Raw genomic sequence first — 20,004 nt, 5'->3', positions numbered from 1 at the left:
TCCAGATCCAAAGCATGTGTTAGAAGTTGATGAAATTCAGGTCAAGGAAAATTTAACAATGGAAGTTGGACCAGTGCGTATACTAGATGTTCAAATGAAAAAGCTAAGAGGGAAAGATATTCGCACAGTAAAAGTACTTTGGAATGAAGACACACAGGAAATGACTTGGGAATTGGAAGAATTTATGATAAAGGAATATCCATATCTCTTTTGTAAGTAATCTTTTGTTAGATAGTCTTTGTTTAAATAAATAATTTTCGAGGGCGAAAATAATTGTTGTTGGGGAGATTGTAAGATCCTTGAAAAATATTTGTAAGTTAAATACTAGATAAAAAAAAAGTGAATAGTAAAAGGTGAATAGTAAAAAGTGAATAGTAAAAAAAAAAATAAATAAAAATATTTTTGGAAAGGATAAGTGTTCCACGTAGCTTTGAGATCAGAATTTATCAAATTGCAAATAAAAAATTATTTTTGTAATAGTAAAATGAATAAAAAAATGAATAGTTAAAATGAATAGTAAAAATGAATAGTAAATTTTTTTACTATAAATAGCCAAGGGGGGGAGGCTGAAAATTTACACCAAAGAACTTAGAAAATTTTTGAGAGAAGAGAGTTGGAAGAATTTCAAATTTTGCAAAGGGGATATTCTGGAAGTTTTCAGAGGACGAGGGGATTAAGTCTGTAATAGAGGTAAGGGGACCAAACTTTGAGTATTTCCTTTTGTATTATCTTGAGTCTTGGATATGCTATATTTTGCTTTTTCTGATCTTATATCTTGAATATGGAGTATTTTGTTTCTGTATGATCTTAAATTTTTAATGAGAGTATGCTTTGTGTTGATAACCAAGTGTGATAGTTGTAAAATGTAATGTTGATTATGTTATGCCACTTGTATGTTATTAGTTGTTTATTTTTGTATTTTGGAAGGATTAGAAATTGTCTAACCGGCTCTGCCAGATTCAATTTCTTGTTTCCCCAAACATTCTATTGTTTTCCTTATTTAATTTTATTGTATTTTGGAAGGATTAGAAATTGTCTAACCGGCTCTGCCAGATTCAATTTCTTGTTTCCCCAAACTTTCTATTGCTTCAGTTATTTATTTTATTGCACTTTTGGAAGGATTAGAAGTTGTCTAACCGGCTCTGCCAGATTCAACTTCTTGTTTCCCCAAACTATTTATTGCTTTACTTATTTATTTTATTGCATTTTTGGAAGGATTAGAAGTTGTCTAACCGGCTCTGCCATATTCAACTTCTTATTTCCCCAGACATGTATTGTTCTTGTTATTTAATTATATTGTATTTTGGGATGGATTAGAAGTTGTCTAACCGGCTCTGCCAGATTCAACTTCTTGTTTCCCATGAATTTTTATATTAAGATTATTCTTATGATTGTCAAATATTGTATTCTTCTATGACCATTTATAGTAATATCTTATTATGGGTAATTGTTTATAATTATCTTGTATGAATTCTATCATGAATGAGTTTCTTGGCTGAAATTGATCTTGTTGGAAGGTCTGGAGTAAGGATTCTGTAATAACTTGTATATGAGTATTAAATAGATGTAGTGATACTATTTGAGGTTGTTGTAAGAGGAAGTAAAAATATTAAAATTAGGCATTTTAGATTTAGAGCATAAGCGAACAAGGTAGATAATTTAAATAAATAAATTGTTAATTATTGAAAGCCTCCCTTTGTTGGTAGGATAGAGGAACCTTAAAAACCTGAGTTGGCACATCCCTGATCATAGAGCAGCCCTGGCCTGGTCCAGTCAGTTGTAACTAGTCATATGTGTTGGCGTCGAAGGTGAGTTTGATGCGTTCAGACATCTGGGTCCTCTCCGATGACCAATTGGGGTAAAGAAAGATCTCTAATAGGATGAAATTAAAATAAAATAAGTTAATTAGAGATGCATAAAGTTATCATGGTAAAAACTTCATATATATTTTATTTATCGTTACATTGAGTTCAGACTTTAATACGTAGTGGCTAAGATATGATGAAATGTTTTGGTTGATCTATGAATCTTTAATTGGTGAAAATATGTTGAGTTATACTTGTTATGGTCAAAAATGAGTTCATAATATGAAGTATGATAGCTGGCGATATGTTTAATTTATTGACACCAAAATAGGTTATTGTCAAATTATGATTAGAGAATGAACATGATTGAGTTATGTGGAGAAGAGGTTATGAATTGTTGATTTGATGAAATGTTGGAGTGGAGAAGAGAGTATGAAATATTGATGTGATGAAATGTTGGAGTGGATATAAGAAATTATTGCTTATGAAATGATGTTTCCTACGAGAAGTAGTATGTTCGGTTATACCATGAGAGCTTGGTATGAACAAAGTAACACCTGAGGTTAATGAAAGCAGGCAGCAAGTGGTCTGACCATAAGGCTTTGACATAAATATGTGGTTCATAAGTTTTATAGAAGCAGGCAGAGAGCGGTCTGACCATAAGGCTTCAGAGAGTAAGACATAGTATACAGGTGAGGCTTAAGGAAGCAGGCAGAGAGCGGTCTGACCATAAGGCTTCATGAGTAAGCATAGTATAAATTGTAAGGTTTATGAAATTGAGGAAGATGATTTTGATAATGATGAATTAATGACATCGGGGTAATAATATTTGAGTAATTGTAGAAATAAATGATTAAACTATGCTTATTACAAGTTTAATGATGGATTTGATATGGTTGGCTTACCCTTATTTGTTTATGCTATGATCATATAACTCATGTTATATGTGATTAGATAATGTTGCAGATGTGGTTGAAAAAGCTTAGAGATGAGAGAGATGTGGGGAAAACCTTTCATGGATTTTTGTAAAAAGAATAAATTTGTATTGGGAAGATTATGTTGTGTAAAATTTAAAAGTTGAAATGTCAACGGTGAATACTATATTGTTTAAAGTTTGTAAGTTTGGTATTGTACTTTGGAGTAATTGAAATAAAGTTTGATTGTTTATATGAGATATCGAATTAATTTAGTCTCTACTATCAGTAATATCCTTTAAAATATTTGGGTGTTACACTGCCTATCAGGTAAGCAGCACAGAGTATCTTTCCATAAATCTGATAATAGAAGTAGAAGAGAGCATATTTTGGATCTTGTGTATTCAGATGTCTGTTCAACATCCGAAAGGTCCCTTGGTGGTGCTCAATATTTTGTTACCTTCATTGATGACCACTCTAGAAGATTGTGGGTCTATCCATTGAAAAGAAAAGACGAAGTTCTACGAATCTTCAAGGAGTTTCACGCCTCTGTTGAACGTGAAACTGGTAGAAAGTTGAAATGCTTGAGAAGTGATAATGGTGGAGAGTACAAAGGTCCATTCGAGCACTATTGCAAGACTCATGGGATCAGACATGAGAAAGTACCTCCCAAAACACCTCAAATGAACGGTGTAGCTGAAAGATTCAACAGAACGATTGCCGAGAAGGTCAGAAGCATGTTGTCTCACGCAAAACTTCCCAAGACATTCTGGGGGGAGGCAGTGCTAACAGCAACTCAATTGATCAACTTATCACCATCAAGACCATTGAATGGTAAGATCCCAGAAGAAGTATGGTCTGGTAAAAAGGCCTCATATTGCAACTTGAGAGTCTTCGGATGTAAGGCATCAGTTCACATTCCGAAAGATGAAAGAGCAAAGCTCGATGCTAAAGCGAAAGAGTGCATATACCTTGGTTTTCCAAGAGATGAATTTGGTTTCAGATTATGGGATCCTGTAAACAGAAAGATTGTTCGAAGCAGAGATGTGGTGTTCTTTGAAGATCAGACAATCCAAGACATCAAGAAAGTGGAGAAACCAACACTTAAGCTGATAAGTGATCAAAGCCCTATTGTGATGAACAACTCAGGGGGAGAGACTCATCAAGCTGAGCCAAATCAGGAGTTACAACTTGATGAGATGACTGAAGAAACAGATCAACCTAATCTGACGGAAGAAGATCAACCAATTGAGGATGCTCCGCAACAAGAACCCCAATTGAGATGATCAACAAGACAGAAGCAACCGTCAAGAAGGTATTTTTCAGGTGAATATGTTAATTTTACTGATGAAGGTGAACCTCAAAGCTTTGTAGAAGCAATGGAGACGGAAGACAAAGGCAAATGGTTGCAAGCCATGGAAGAGGAGATGCAATCCTTAAAGGAAAATCAAACTTATGATTTGGTAGAATTACCAAAAGAAAGAAGAGCATTGCAGAACAAATGGGTGTTCAAGCTCAAGAATGAAGAGAACAACCCAAGCCCAAGGTACAAAGCACAAATTGTCGTGAAGGGGTGCAACCAGAAGAAAGGAATAGATTTTGACGAAATATTTTCACCAGTAGTGAAGATGACATCCATTAGAGCAATTCTCGGTCTGGCAGCAACACTAGACCTGGAGATTGAACAACTGGACGTCAAGACAGCATTCTTACATGGAGACCTAGAGGAAGAAATTTACATGAAGCAACCAGAGGGTTTTGAAGAACCAGGCAAAGAACACTTTGTGTGTCGTCTGAAGAAAAGTCTATATGGTCTGAAGCAAGCTCCAAGACAATGGTACAAGAAATTTGATTCCTTCATGATCCAACATAATTTCAAGAAGACCTCCGCAGACCACTGCGTGTTTGTGAAGCATTACGAAAATGGTGAGTCCATCATACTTCTCTTGTATGTTGATGATATGTTGATTGTAAGGAAGGACAAAATTAAAATAGCTGCTCTCAAGAAGGCATTGAGCAAGTCTTTTGCCATGAAAGACCTGGGTGCAGTAAAGAAGATACTTGGAATGAAAATCTCCAGAGATCGTTCTAGAAGAATGCTATGGATATCTCAAGAAGATTACATTGAGAAGATTCTCAAAAGGTTCAACATGCACAATGCCAAACCTGCTCGTGTTCCAATCGCTGGACATTTCAAACTCAGCAAGTCGCAATGTCCAAAGAATGAAGAAGAAAAAGAAGAAATGAGCAAGGTACCCTACTCTTCTGCCGTGGGTAGCCTTATGTATGCAATGGTTTGTACAAGGCCAGATATTGGCTATGCTGTAGGAGTTGTGAGCATATTCCTGTCAAATCCACGAAAGGAGCATTGGGAAGCTGTTAAGTGGATACTGAGGTATCTAAGAGGATCTGCCAAAAGAAGCTTGTGTTTTGGCAATGGAAATCTAAAGCTAATCGGATATTCAGACTCAGACATGGCTGGAGATGTCGATTCAAGGAAGTCAACATCAGGTTATCTGATTACTTTTGCAGGGGGAGCTGTTTCTTGGCAGTCAAAACTACAAAAATGTGTGACATTGTCTACTGCTGAAGCAGAGTATGTAGCGGTGACTGAAGCCTCTAAAGAGATGCTATGGATGAAGAATTTCCTAAGTGAATTAGGACATGATCAAGATGATTATGTGGTGAATTGTGATAATCAAAGTACCATTCATCTAACCAAGAACCCCATGTTCCATTCACGCTCGAAGCATATCGACGTGCGGTATCACTGGATACGAGAAGCGCTGGATGAGAAGAAATTGAAGATAGAAAAAATCCATACAGACTTGAATTGGTCTGACATGATGACTAAATCAGTACCAACCAAGAAGGTTGAAGATTGTTGCCAAGGTGCTGGTCTGGTGGTATCTTCCAGATAGAAGACCCATTTATTTGTTTTATGGGGGAGTTTTGTTGGGATAAAACGAAAAGTATGGGTCCCAATAAGCTGGAATTCAGGAACTTTTGTTCCCATACCACAAATAATGGTGCCAACTTTTCCGGTTTTTCAGCACAGCCACCCAAGCTTTGTTTTATTTGCTTCTTTTCCTTTATAAATTGGAAGCCAGTGTGTGCAGCAGAGTAAGAATCCTCCACCGAGAAGAAACTTTCCGTGAGAGAGTGAAGGTGAAGACATTCACCAAGAAGAAAATTTCGGTGAAGTGAAGCCACGGTAGTGTGAGTGAAAAACAGAGAGAGTCTATTTTGTGAGTGTGAAAAACTGAGAGTTTTGTGTACCATCCGAGAGGGTGAGATATTTATTGAGAGATCCTCAGAGAGTGAGAGAAACACTGTAATCCTACTTTCATAGTGGAGATATTTTTCTGGACTAGGTCCCGTGGTTTTTTCCGAGAGGATTTTCCACGTTAAAATTCCAGGTGTTATTTTTCTCTACGCTTTCATTTTACGCTTCCGCATAGTGCCCATTTTGGGGTTCACAGAGGAGGGAAAAAGTACCGCTGTTTCCCAACAAAAACGAGGGGTGGTTGTTGTCTGTGAAACATGAATGACGTCGTGGCGGAGACGAAGAAGACGCGTTTAGCAGTGGCGACCCTTCTGTTGGCGGCATTGTTGGGAGCGCGAATCATGTCCAAGGGAGAAACGCGGAGGGTGAGTGAGTTTAGGGCTTGCATGATGGTGGAGAACAATGGTTGAGTGTTGTCTCGTGTGTTCTTCTACTGGATTTAGAGATGAAATTCATAATTCCCTTTTTCTAACCCTATTTTATTAAAAACTTTCTAATCCTAAAAAATTCTTAACACTGCTAATTCACTGTGCCACGTCAAACACGGTTAATTAAGTTTAAAAATTCCATATAGTATATTAGTTTTACGTCAGCACATTAAGTGTGTACCACATCACCACATTAAGTGTGTACCACATCAGCTAATTTTAACGTCGTTTGTGAAAAGTTAACAGACATGACTTAATTGACTCAATTTTCAAATATTTAGACTAAATTGAGATAATTTATAAGTTTATGAACCTAATTGAAACCGAAAAAAAAATGACACATTTGAAATTCACGAGTAAATATAAGCACCAAACTAGGATTTAAACCAACAAGAAAAAAAAAGAAAAATTGAACTCAGCAAACAGGCCTTGCCCTCAGCCGACATTTGAGCACACATCCTTATCCATTCGTTGGGATAATACCTTGCAGCAGGTCTCTCACCAGGTTCGTCTAACAAACAATTTTTCTCACAAAATCAGGAACTGCGAATTTGGTATCTCGATATTAATGTTATGATCTGTAATTTTAAAACTATTGTGTTTGAGCACACACTTGGAGTTATCTTCTGATTTTTTTTTTATGACGGGTGGTAGGCAGAAGAAAATATATCTTGAAGACCTTAGCATGGAACAGAAAAATGTGAATTCTATATGGAGACCAGTTGCCACTAAGGCCAGTGCTTGTGAAGGTTTGTCTTTTTTTGTCCTGGGACATGCCGCTGTTCAACTTCCGGTTGTAGCAACTACCAACAATTTTGTGTTATGCCTATGATTTTTATTATTTCTTTTGCGAAATGCGACATTTTGGAACTAGTTGCTTTTTTCTTATATTTATATGCATACGGTTTAGTTCCTCAATCAAAATTAGCATTTTTGTATATTTCATGCTATTTACTTGACAATCACTCGATGCTATGGGGTAGTGTGATTTTTGAAAAACATGATACTTATTACTCCATAGGATAAGAGTCTGGGTAGGCCGTTTATTCATATTATATGATTTGGTTTTTACGAAAGCTTGATAAAGGATGCAATTGTTGAGTCAGATCGAGGCACAGTTCAGGAAACGGGCGGTAGCACATCTACCACTGTTTCAAATGATCATGTCATGAAGGTAGCTACTGAAGCTATAGATGCAATAGCTAAATCAGCTACTAGTTCAAGCCAATTGCAGGATAATGTTGAAAACAGAGTGCTACGAGGAGATTCTTCTGTCTCCTCTGAAAAGCATTCAATTTCTGTGCAGGCAAGATTATAATTTTTCACATCCTTTTACTTTACTTGAATTGATAGTTCATATTTACGAAGATACAAACCAATATTTGTTCTTTGCGTCTGTTACATGCTGTTTATGACCATACATCTTTAGTTAGTTCTTGCTCGTTATGTTTAGGTTTCATGCAGTATTGGCTGCTTCATGTACGTTAAAGGTTACTCTAGTGCTAGAATTAGTCAGTTTGTTATGAATTCAACAAAATAAGGAAGGAATTCATAAGAAGACTTTCATTAAAGTTTATGTTACCTATATGTTCTCTCCTAGATTTTATTTGAATCTTTCCATAGTTTTAATTGTTTGCTATTTGTTGCTTTTTCAGAATATTTCATTCGAACTATCTTTCTTGGTCCTTGGTTTTGGTCTCTTTTCTGATTATGTTGGACAGTCAAATGCTTTAGTCTTTCATCTCTGTTTTAATTTTGTGTTTGTTCTGCAGGTTGGTGCTTCTCTATTTCCTTTTATTAAAGGACAATGGTAAAAACCTACATTTTAATTTCTCTTTGGCATAATGGCATTATAATAACATTTCTTAACCAACTTGAAGTAGATAAATATCAGATAAGGAGAGGCTCAATATGACATTGATAGAAACTGTCTGGGATGGAATATGAAAAATGTAAACTTTAATTGCAATAACAGGCTCCTCCAATGTGAAGTAGAAAGAATTACAAGTCAAGAACGTAAAAGCTTCTCAGATTATGGAATAGTCCTACCCTCTCAAGATTGTGTAAATCTTGCGTCTCTATTTTATAAAATTTCTCAATACCCCTCTCTGATTCCCTCTACCTTTATTTATATACAGAATATAACCCCTTTGACCCTCCTTTTCTCCCTATTATAATGATTTCTAATTATAGGTATAAAAAACATAGGTGAAAGTGCTAAAGAAAAATATTTTTATGATTGTGAAGGGACAGAGGAAAATATGCTTCGATAAAATAGGCTGAAAAGAATAGTTATATTCATGTCAAGAATTGTATCAATTTTGACTTGAGATTCATGTTGCCTACACCATGTGGGATACGATTGCCCAAATCTTTTTGCTGTTATTATTATCAAAGGGAAAGGGTAGAGGATTGTTCTTATGACATGTTAATTAAATTAAATGCTTCTATATGCTTGATACTATTTCAGGGGATCCACACAGAAAAGGATAGAAGAGGAGATGGGGGTTAAAATAATAATGCCTACTTCAAAAGATGACGATTTCATTTGTAAGTTTTGGTTACCTAATCTGCTGTCTATTTTGTGTTGGTCAGCTATGAGATAGTTATCCTTTTCCATGTTTGTGTTATGACTTTGATTATTGTCATTCTTTGAGATATTTAAGTTATATTTGATTTGTTATAATTCTCTTTTGTTCAAAAGAATAGAGCGTATTGTCATTTGACAATCATAATGATGTCAATAGGTCTTTGGTTCAAGTTGTGTTTGTTCACTCTTTCTAAGCAAAAGTCCAATTCCTTTGAAAGGCCAAAACATAAATATGTTTGACAGGAGTATGAGATTGATTGAGTGTGATACAGAACTTCTGTTTAAAGTAGAGGCTCCACCCTCCTCTATAGCCTGGGAGCTGCTCTCAACCATGATTACGCTCATAAGAGTGGAACGGAATTTGATCTCTAAACTATTCAATATAAATGTCTGTTGCAGCCATTGAAGGCATTTCAATCGACAGTGTGAATTCAGCTTCGGAGAGGATACAGGATATAATTGATGAGGTCAGTTTGCCTGTCGGCAGTCTCTCTGATTCAACAAGCCTCTTTGATTATATTTATCTCATTTTTTCTTTTTGTTTCCTATGTTTACTTTGCAGTCACAGACTAATATTCTTGTGTTTTCTTGTTTTTATGACAGAGTGTTAATAGTCGAAACGTTGATTATTCACACTTCATATCCATTCCACTGGCAATTCATCCTGGGTTAGTTAAGAAACTCATTAATTTTGAACACTCAATTTTGGGAAATGTTTCTTACAAGGATAGGAGCACTTATACTGATTCCAATGAAGAGGAGGGTACTACTGACACCAAAGGTAAAAATGCTGGTGTTGCAGTTGAACATAAAGTTAATCTTACCGAGATACCCCTTGTCAGTTACAAACCTAAAGCATTCCAGTCTGCTGCTTCATCCGGTATCAAAACAATCTGGTTTCCTTTGTTTACGATATTTATAGCTGAGGGAATTTGAATCAACAGTGAAATTATATCCATTTCACGTGCTTTGTTATATTACTGTACTCCACAATTTCCGCTTGTGGATCTTGTTCCCCGAATTCTTGTTAAATTATATAGGGTGTCATGGCTACTTCCCCAAACCCTAAAACATATCCATATTACCTAGTAACCAGTTGTTTTCATGGTTAATGAATTCACTGTCATGTAAAAACTCAGCAGGGATCACATGTTTATGCTAAATAACAGCTTTTCTGTTATATTGCACTTACAGATCTGGGTATTGACAAATCTATATTCATCAGGCCTAAAACATTTCACCTTACAGTACTGATGCTTAAGCTATGGAACAAAGAACGAATTAAGACAGCCACTGAGGTTCTGCAGGTAAGTTTTGTTAAATTCATCATAATAATATATTCTAAGAATTAGATTTTTTCATTTATGTTTTTGATGCTGTGTAGAGTATCTCCTCGAAAGTTATGGAAGCCTTGGATAATCGGCCACTCTCTATAAGATTAAAGGGACTGGTATGCATCTACTTTAAGTACCATTTTAATGATATTATTCATATGAAGTGCTGCTTATCTGACAAGATGTAGAATGACATTCCTAATAGTACATTCACTAAATTTAGGGAATGATGTAATCGAACAATATACTAGTTAAAAGGTTGATATGTAGTTTTTTATTTCCCTTTTGAAAGCTTGCGTGTAAACTTTTAGGCTTCACTGGAAGATTTCCTACCGTGTATGATAGAAACTTTTACTATCAAATTGATCCTCTTTGTGATTTTGTTTGATATCTTTGACGAGAGAAACTTATGTTTACTCTTGTAGGAATGCATGAAAGGTTCTTTGGCAAAAGCCCGTGTTCTGTATGCTCCTGTGGAAGAAATTGGCAGTGAGGGCCGTCTTTTACGTGCTTGTCGTATCCATATGTGGATTGTTCTTTTTGATTTTTTTTTTTTGGACGGTGGTGCTTAGTTAAGGATTCATTTTTAGTTTTATGAAAAGCTCATATAATTATGGATCAGTGTTTGGTTGCTGATTTTGATTATATATTGTTCTCAAAGAATTGTCTTTTTCTAAGCATTTTTAGAAGTCATTATTGATGCATATGTTGAAGCTGGACTCGTCTTAGAGCGTGATGCTAAACACAAACTGAAGGTAAACTAAATTTATCCGAATTATATCTGTTGCTTTTGGATAAATTATAAAGAGGTGTTTGTTTGAACTTACCTTCAATTAAATGACTTTATTAAAGGCCATTTTTACTGTACTGATCTACTGTTTATCATGTCAATTTTTTATGATATATTTTATTTTTCCATTTCAGAATGTCAGATTTTTCTTAATATCGTGTCAGCTCATGTTTTGGCATATAAATCATCCAAGCATTTGTATATTAGGGACAAATTCCCATTTACCGAGTGCTCTTTGTACATTATTTTTAGTTTTTAATTATCCGAATGATAGTCCCTTTCCAGCATTAGATTATTAAAGTTTGGAAATACTATTTTTTTTCATGGCCGTGCTAGGAAACCTTAACACCAAACTCTATTTTTCTCCTGTTTTTCAGCTACACGCCACTGTGATGAACACGGGACATAGTGAAAGGTGCGACTCCCCCCACCCTTTTTATCTGCTCGACAATCTCCTTTGTAAAGGTTTTGGTGATTTCTCAGTAAGCTGATATGTGCTGCTTGTGTTTAGGACTAAGTGGAAAAGAAAGGTTTATTCTTTTGATGCACGAGGCATATTTGAGCAGTATGGATCGGAGGACTGGGGGCAGTATCTTATTCATGAAGCTCATCTTTCGCAGAGATTTTCTTTCGACGAAAATGGATACTATCATTGTTGTGCTTCAATTCCTTTTCCTGGAAATGTGCAGGTGGAATGATTGATGTTTTGTTCATTATTACCGCACTATCTTTTCTGTGGAATAAGGATTTAAGTGGTAGCTTCATGAAATATATTAAACTTTCTACCACTTAAAGAAAATGCCTGTGGTTAGATCAATTTTCAGTGTTAGTGTTTTCTTATGAAATTGCAGAGTACTGAAGATTAGTTTTTTTTTTTATGGACATGATCGTCGGTGTCAAAATACTGTTTTAGATTAATCATGTTTGGTTAGAAAGTAAGTAAAGTCGGTTTAGTAATTGGTTTTTTGTGTGTCAATGACAGACTTTGTATTTATCCAAATGATTGGATCTTGGATTACGAAATATATGCTATATAAAGTAAGCTTAAATCTTTCGGCTCTAACGTTTATCCCCTCGTGTTAAATTACCTTGATTTATTTTGGAATAATCCAATACAAAAAAGTAAAATTTTGCCCAAAAATATTAAGTAAAATTAAATTATTTATACTTCATAGTAAAATAAAAATATTATTATATGAAAAGTTGGCAGATAAAGATTCCTTTGACAGAATTACTGTCTTAATAGTAACAAAATACCCGTTAAGAAGTAATTAAATTAAAAATATTAAGCACTTATTTCACTAAATAAACATTCATTTTTTTTTCTTGGATAAAAATAAGAAAAATTAAAACAGGGGAAAGTGGGTCTGCCAGCTATAAATAACTGTAAAGTAGCTTAGAGAAGTTCTTTGATTAGCAATTGTGGCTTATATGAATGAATCTTTCTGGAAAATTGATCAGTATAGGAAGAAGGGTTCCTATCTAATTGTTTTTTTGGTGCTTAGAAATGAACAACTTTAAGCTGTGTTTAAAACATGTAACGAAAGCTCCATAACTAACTACCAGACATTTCATGTTCCAGTTTGGCATATGTAGGAGAGGACAAAATCATCATGCTGGATGGATAACGGGTCGATATTCAAAAGCATTTTTTTTTCTTTTTCATCTTTTCAAGTCTCTCATACATTCATTTTTTTTTTTTAAATTTCAGCATCACATTGTATATTTTCTCCATAAATGCACGTGAAACAATTTTAGTGCACGAAGTATCTAATTCTGAGCCTAGTCTAAAGGAGATGATCTTTGTTTCATTTTATTTTCAAAATAAATTGAAAGTAATGTCTTATTCCATGTTTTATGTCTAATTAAAATGATGGACTTCTAAAGTGTCCATTTTAGTCAATGATGTTTTAGGGAAAAAATGATGTGAATAGTTGAAAAAAGTGAAAAAAAAGAGTGATAATGGACACTTTCCACCCAACTTTACTTTTGAGGGCTTTTCATTTAAGTTTAACTTCTCACAGTCTAAAGATTTCATATTGTCAATTTTATGATGATTTTAACTTTTAAATATAATTATCATAAAAATTAACAACGTATTTTATAAAATAAAATTTAATTAGATAACCACACAATATTTTCATTGATAATACATAGAATTTGCATATTGTAACTAACAAGAAGTGTAAAAGAAAGAAAATGCTACTTTATTCAATTAAATTAGAGGACAGAAAAACTAGTAAAATGAGACAAACAATTTGAATCTAGATTAATTATGACATGATCCTAAACTAGCTATTTACAAAAAGTCGTTTCAGCAATAAAAAAGAAGAGAGGCCAAAATGTATTAAAAAGACTATACTTTATTTAGCTCCAATTTGCCGATCACATTTTTCAAAATCATGGAGCATTACGTGACATTAACACCCAAACAAACAAGACATTTTAAATATGAGAAATGATAAATTGACATATATAATTTTTTTTCATTCATTTGATACTATTTTTTTTTTTTTACTTTTTTTTTAAAATATAAAAAATTATTTATTGATAACCATTTTATCCTATATCAAATGAACTTAAAAAGTCTCTCACTCTACCATTACTTAAAAGTTATTCATGTACTCCATTTATCTTGACTTCATTTTGTTGTGTGATTATTTGCTTCACATTGCATTGTAGTTGTCCCCACCAAACACTACCCACATGAACCAATCATTCATCAGCTTCTCGACATTTCTAATAAATCGCGTTTCACGCCATTGACAGCTAAGCTTCCCACAAAAAGAACACCTTCAATATGCATTCAATATCTCACTCAGATTACTTCTATTTATCACATTCAAATTTAGAAAAACAAAAAGTTTAGAATATGAGATTTTTGACAAAAGTCATTAACCAAGTTCTTTAACTAAAATTAATGATAGACAAACCGACCAATAACATTGCTGTCATTAACTTATTTAATAAGCTTTACACTGTGCTTGACAATTTCTTCTATTTATATAGCTTCTGATATGGAAGCCTTTTGTGACATATTTCTAACTCCCAACTGCACCTTCTTTCAGCTTCTCACAAAAATCTCTCAAGATGGCTGGCATAGCATTCGGACGCTTCGATGATTCTTTTAGTTTTGCCTCCATCAAGGCCTACATTGCTGAGTTCATCTCAACCCTTCTCTTTGTTTTTGCTGGTGTCGGTTCAGCCATAGCCTATGGTCAGTTTTTCTGTTTTAATGGACAATTTACAAACCTCACACCTCTATATTCGCAATGCCATTTCTTTATACATTAATTCAACTAGCACAACACTTTATTAGATCTAACATTGCAAAAAACAACTCTTAAAACGAAGTGTTTTGAACTATGTACGTATACATGCAGAAATTTTGGATAACCAAACTCCTGAAAAACGTTGTTTCCATAATTTCAACTTGAACCTGACTTGTACCAAATCTTTTGCAGCTAAGTTGACATCAGATGCAGCTCTTGATCCTGCTGGGTTGGTAGCTGTTGCCATTGGCCATGGTTTTGCTCTCTTCGTTGCTGTTTCAGTCGGAGCCAACATTTCTGGTGGCCATGTTAACCCTGCTGTGACCTTTGGGTTGGCTCTTGGAGGTCACATCACCATCCTCACTGGTCTCTTCTACTGGATTGCGCAGCTCCTTGGCTCCATAGTGGCCTGCTTTCTCCTCAAGTTTGTCACTGGCTATGTAAGTTCAAACTCAACCCATCCATATAAGATTTCAATTGTGTCACAGTCACAAACATGGTAAAATTCTCATTCATGCATCTTACTGATACTCCTAATCAATGTGAAACTAAATAAATATCTTTGTTTATATTTAAATGTAAATGTGCTATTGCCCCGTATGATTAAAATTAATAAAGTCTGATACTGTTGTTGTTAGAAAAAAGATAGTAACAGTGGGCATTATCTGTTGTCAGAGTATTCCTATCCACGGTGTTGCTGCGGGAGTTGGAGCCGGAGAAGGAGTTGTTACTGAGATCATCATCACATTTGGATTAGTGTACACAGTGTATGCTACAGCTGCAGACCCAAAGAAGGGTTCACTTGGTACAATTGCACCCATTGCCATAGGTTTCATCGTTGGTGCAAACATCTTAGCTGCAGCACCATTTTCTGGGGGATCCATGAACCCTGCACGTTCCTTTGGCCCTGCAGTTGTCAGCGGTGACTTTCATGACAACTGGATCTACTGGATTGGCCCTCTTGTTGGTGGTGGTTTGGCTGGTCTTATCTACACCTATGCCTTCATTCCCACCCAGCACCATGCACCTCTCGCCACTGATTTTTGATTCACTCAATAATACCCTTTGTTAATCGCATCATGGTTTAGTTTCTATGTAATAAAGGAGGAAAACTCAGTCTTGTTTTTCCTTCTTTTCATCTCAGCCTTTTCTTTTTCATTTTGCTTTTAATGTAAAGTTGGAGTCATTGTTTTCTTGTACGAATTCATGAGGTTGCTGATGTAGTTTTTCTTAAAACATTGTTGTATCTCATTTATAGCTTAATTTTTAGTTTTAAACCAGGAGGACTAACCAGTATAGTGTGCCATCATTAACATCAACCGGTGAGGCAGAAGTTTAGTGAGCGTTTGATAAATGAAAGTGAGCAATGATAAAGCAGATACAAAAGAGAAACATCTTATACTATTAATGAACAATGGTGTAATTTGTGGTTGACTATAATGTACCAGAAAGTGGAACTGAAAGGTTTGTCTTTTAGGCTTTTATCATGCAGGGTAAAAATGTAAGATGAAAATTGAAGAATCTGTGCATAGTGCTGCAAATTTAGGATGGACATGGAAAAAGGGCATATGGGTGGTGGGCAATAGGTGTTGGTGTGAATGGGGCCAGCAAGAGGGAATTATTACATTTAAAAAGGTTAGAAGGAAAGGAATCCAAGCAATAGAAGACAAGGAAGTAAGAACAAGTGACACCAATGAAAAACATTTTGGTAGAGGGAGGGCCGGGATGGCAAAAAGTTGTAGTACTTTTAAGTGTTCAAGAGTTTCACCATTGCACTCCACCAACCTGTAATTCCAATTCCAATATGGAGTAGCTCTCTACCTGTTTTATGATGCTGAACAAATGTACTTTTTAGGGAACCACATATTCTGGAGAGTCATCTTCATTTCACAGTAATGTTTATTCTGAGGAACTATATTAAAAAAAGCTTAAATTTTGTGTTTAAGTAAATTCATCGAACTCAAACCAAAAACGCAAACCTGTACAAAATATCTCCCGTAATTAGAAAAGTGCGTAATTAGTTTTATGATAAAATCATTACACTTTTACGTCCATTTAATACAATTTAATACAAATAAGATAACATGGTCATATATGAATGTAAATTTTTTGTATTTTTTTTAAAGAAAGAGAATAAAATAAGTAAGAATAATATTAAATGAATGTAAAAAATTTAGATTGTGAAAGAATATTTTAATTTTATTACAAAACTATTTTTCGTGTAAACTTGCTCATTTTTGGAAAAAACCCGCACGATTAACATTATATGAACTAGTTGGAGCGTCTTTGCAAAGTCTTTCATTTTCGTTGCAAAGCACTACATAAAAGCAATTTGCTGCTCTCACGTTCAATTCCTAAGAAGGAGGAAAACTGCTCTCACGTTCTATTGTAAAATTTAAATATTAATTTATAAACTAATTATCTAAAATAATATTTATGAAAAAAAAACTATAATTAATTTTTTATGAATTAAACTTTAAAATAATTTAATTATCATGTTATTATTGTAAAAAAAATATTTAGAGGTGGTAATTGCAGGTTTTCAAGATTTTGTTGATTATGTGAAAAAATAAGATAAAGCAAAACTAAAATGCACGGCATATATAACTAGGAAGAATTGAATTTATATTATTATTATTATTATTATTTGGTTTTGGGCTTCACAGAGACTCCTCTGAATCCCAGCTGGGCTCCCCACGCTTTGTGTATCTCCATTCATGCCCTTTCCACTCAGGCAGTTGTTGAATCACAAGCTGCATCAAATCAAAACTAATTAAAAATATAATAAATACTAAATATAAAAATCCACATGTACACGATCATTTATTATTTTTTAATATACATTAAATATAAAGGAGAATGCATAAAAAAATTATATATGACACATTCTTAATCTGTTCTTTAGATATATAAATTAATGTTTTACTTATATATAAAAATAAATTACGATTGCATAAAGAAGTAACAGTAACATAAATCACGAACCCCTCCTCTCGTGTCTGGTTCACCAACAACTGTTTGACATGCTAATCTCCAGTTCTTTGGTTTCTGGTAAAAGGAGAAAGAACACACATGACAACCTTAACTTTCTTCTTAAATGCCACAAACAAATTTTCAACTGAATCCCACTATCTATATTACCTTCTTCAGTAACTTTTTCTCTTTATCAGTGCGAGGGTTTAGAAGCTCCTGACCTTCAAGAACCTAAGGAATGCAAAGTAGAATTAGCAGTGTACATTATTCGATCGTCTTCTAACTATATTACCATGTAATTACAGATTATCGACTCAATTTCACGGGAAAAGTATCCATTGTTGTTTATTCTGAGATGTTGTTCAGTAAAAGGTATTGTTAGGAATTAAATTTCTTAAGAATTTGGAAATCATAGTTAGTAAGAATGTTATGAATGCATTTTGGATTCTCATATTTTCGATGAAATTCTGTTCGTAAAAACAGTTTTAGGAGAAGTTTTCTAGAACAGTTCATACCAAACATGAAATAGAAGAGTTTAAGGTTATCATTATATAGCTCACCTCCACCATACATGTGCCACAAGTTCCACCTCCTGCACAATTTAACAGAGCTCTGGCCTGGGGAAGGTAACAAGTTAATTACCAAAAGCATATTCACACAATAAAATAGGTATTCAGATCAAACTATTGCAAAGAGCAAACAAAGTTTGTTTTGTAAGCTGGAAAACAGGAACGTTGTTAACATGAAACTGTTTGATAAAAGAAACTGTTTGGTTTGAAATTGCTGAGGTTATTACATAGGGTCCATAGAGCTCAATGTTGGAATCCATCATTATCTTCCTAAGCGTCTGGCCGCCACAAGCAGAACGAAAGTGCACGTCTGGTGTTCCATCTGGCAGCAGCACAGACTAACCAAACCAACCCAGAAGAGAGCACCAAAATCATCAGTGAGATTAATTTAGAAAAATGAATGTAGCATCATCGAAGTTGTTGAAGTACTTACACTGACAAATACGAAGCCAACATAAGGTGGCTTGTTGGGGTCATCGATGTCTAATACTGTGTCTGTGTCTGAGCCTGAGTCCTTCTCAGGGACTGTGCTGACAGCTCTGATTTTGGTTCTTACAAAGGAAACACGCTTGGAGGCATAAAGAGGTATGTTTTTGGGCCTGAAGTTGTGGGAAGAAGGACGCAATGCTTGAGAAGTGAATTGGAGTTGGAGGAGTGACATCAGTGATATTTTCAAAGGTTCTTGTCCTGTGGTTTGTTGAACTGATGATATTTTGGTTGCAGGGGATTTGAGCGTAGTAGAATGAATGGGGCTTGTCGTTTGTGGTTGTTTCTGCGATGATCTTATCTGATAGAGTTTGTTAGTTACAATAGCAATGGAACATTTTGGTAGTACTGTGAAAGAAAAATGAATTAATAAAGGGATAAGGTGAGGGCAAACAATGGTTGAGGTTGAGTTCGGCTTTGTGGATTGAATGAGAAATTTGGATAGAGCTTTTTGAGTTGAGTTCGACATTTTAAATACTAACTAAAAGCACAAAACAAACACTATGTGGATAGATCTTTAGTTTGTTCTTTTTCATTATGTTTAGGTTTCATGTAGAGTTGGTTTTTTCATGTACATTCAAGTTTACTATAGAGGTAGATTTAATCAGTTTTTGCTATTTCTTTTTTGAAAATATTTTTTTAACAATTTTTTTACAATATCTTATCTAGTGATTTGTAATTGATTCATTTCAAATATACGAACCAATAAAACACTGATACCTAGTCTATTATAAAAAATTTGTTAAAAAAAATTGTAAAAATATCATTTTATTGAATCATTAATCCAAACTTTCCTTAAAAGCAACAAAAGATAACATTATTTTCCAACTAAATTAGTGACAAACAAAAGAAAAAAAAAACACAAACAAATTATTTGTTATTGTTATCAAGATAAAATTAAGGTGTTTTTTTTTCTTTTTTTATTAAATTTTCATACTTTATAACTTATTTGAGATGTGTAAAGTATTTACAAAATTTTAAATTTTTTTGTAAGTGTATTTTATATTGTATATTAATTTTTCATAGATTTAGTGAAGAAAAATATTAGAATTTTTTTTAAAAAAACCTCACAAATTAATGTTTGTTGTCTCTGTAATAAATGTCATGCAAAAGTAATAAAAAAGTCTAAAATATCATAAGTTATAATCCTTATTTTTGTTAGTGAATTAACATTTTATATTAGATAATTTAGAAAAAATTAGTATTTAGATTTTATTTGTAAAATATTTTATAGAAAAGTGAAAATTCCATAAAACTAAAAAGTATATTAAAGATTATTATTTAGTTACAAACTTTTTTAAGTATATTTTTTAGATCCAATCAATTTGGTTTAATGTGTCAAAAGAAAATTATTGTGATATAAAAATAGAAAATATTAAAATAACGTTGAACTATTTACATTTTTTGATTGTTTTTTTATTCAATTTAGTAGAATTCCTGAAAAATCACGTTTCTTTTAACCAAATATCATTGTAATCTATTAAAGATATTTTAAAACAAGCCATTATTAGATAAGCAAAAAGATTGGAAATATTTACTCAGTATATTTTTTATTTA

General features: G+C 33.8%; 3 protein-coding genes across 8 annotated transcripts; 2 read left to right on the top strand and 1 right to left on the bottom strand.

Moving 5' to 3' along the window:
- The first annotated feature begins 6,827 nt into the window (after positions 1 to 6,827).
- LOC108333814 (uncharacterized) lies at positions 6,828 to 12,196 on the top strand. 6 transcript variants are annotated; one of them, XM_052871004.1, is made up of 13 exons: positions 6,828 to 6,938; positions 7,088 to 7,182; positions 7,540 to 7,739; positions 8,206 to 8,243; positions 8,904 to 8,983; positions 9,423 to 9,490; positions 9,627 to 9,903; positions 10,218 to 10,330; positions 10,408 to 10,473; positions 10,783 to 10,873; positions 11,045 to 11,112; positions 11,525 to 11,562; positions 11,659 to 12,196. In XM_052871004.1, exons 2-13 carry the CDS (start codon positions 7,119 to 7,121, stop codon positions 11,843 to 11,845), a joined length of 1,290 nt encoding a protein of 429 aa, XP_052726964.1. In that variant the 5' UTR covers positions 6,828 to 6,938; positions 7,088 to 7,118; the 3' UTR covers positions 11,846 to 12,196. The 6 variants fall into 6 exon arrangements, with proteins under 6 accessions (XP_052726964.1, XP_017424760.2, XP_052726966.1 ...); XM_017569271.2 differs by having other exon boundaries at positions 6,834 to 6,938; positions 7,092 to 7,182; XM_052871006.1 differs by having other exon boundaries at positions 6,834 to 6,938; positions 9,627 to 9,804.
- A 1,971-nt stretch (positions 12,197 to 14,167) lies between these two features.
- Positions 14,168 to 15,655, top strand: LOC108333816 (aquaporin TIP2-1). Its single transcript, XM_017569274.2, has 3 exons — positions 14,168 to 14,364; positions 14,612 to 14,859; positions 15,095 to 15,655. Exons 1-3 carry the CDS (start codon positions 14,238 to 14,240, stop codon positions 15,464 to 15,466), a joined length of 747 nt encoding a protein of 248 aa, XP_017424763.1. The 5' UTR covers positions 14,168 to 14,237; the 3' UTR covers positions 15,467 to 15,655.
- Positions 15,656 to 17,023: 1,368 nt separating this feature from the next.
- LOC108333630 (photosynthetic NDH subunit of subcomplex B 3, chloroplastic) lies at positions 17,024 to 18,861 on the bottom strand. The gene is made up of 6 exons (XM_017569100.2): positions 18,395 to 18,861; positions 18,189 to 18,299; positions 17,953 to 18,009; positions 17,561 to 17,623; positions 17,405 to 17,467; positions 17,024 to 17,172 (listed from the first exon to the last, which is right to left on the bottom strand). Exons 1-6 carry the CDS (start codon positions 18,620 to 18,622, stop codon positions 17,080 to 17,082), a joined length of 615 nt encoding a protein of 204 aa, XP_017424589.1. The 5' UTR covers positions 18,623 to 18,861; the 3' UTR covers positions 17,024 to 17,079.
- Between the last annotated feature and the right edge of the window lie 1,143 nt (positions 18,862 to 20,004).

This window comes from Vigna angularis, chromosome 11 (genome assembly GCF_016808095.1).
Source record: "Vigna angularis cultivar LongXiaoDou No.4 chromosome 11, ASM1680809v1, whole genome shotgun sequence".
Lineage (NCBI taxonomy): Eukaryota > Viridiplantae > Streptophyta > Magnoliopsida > Fabales > Fabaceae > Vigna > Vigna angularis.
Note: the sequence above shows the minus strand (reverse complement) of the source record. Positions and strands in the feature narration are given on the sequence as shown.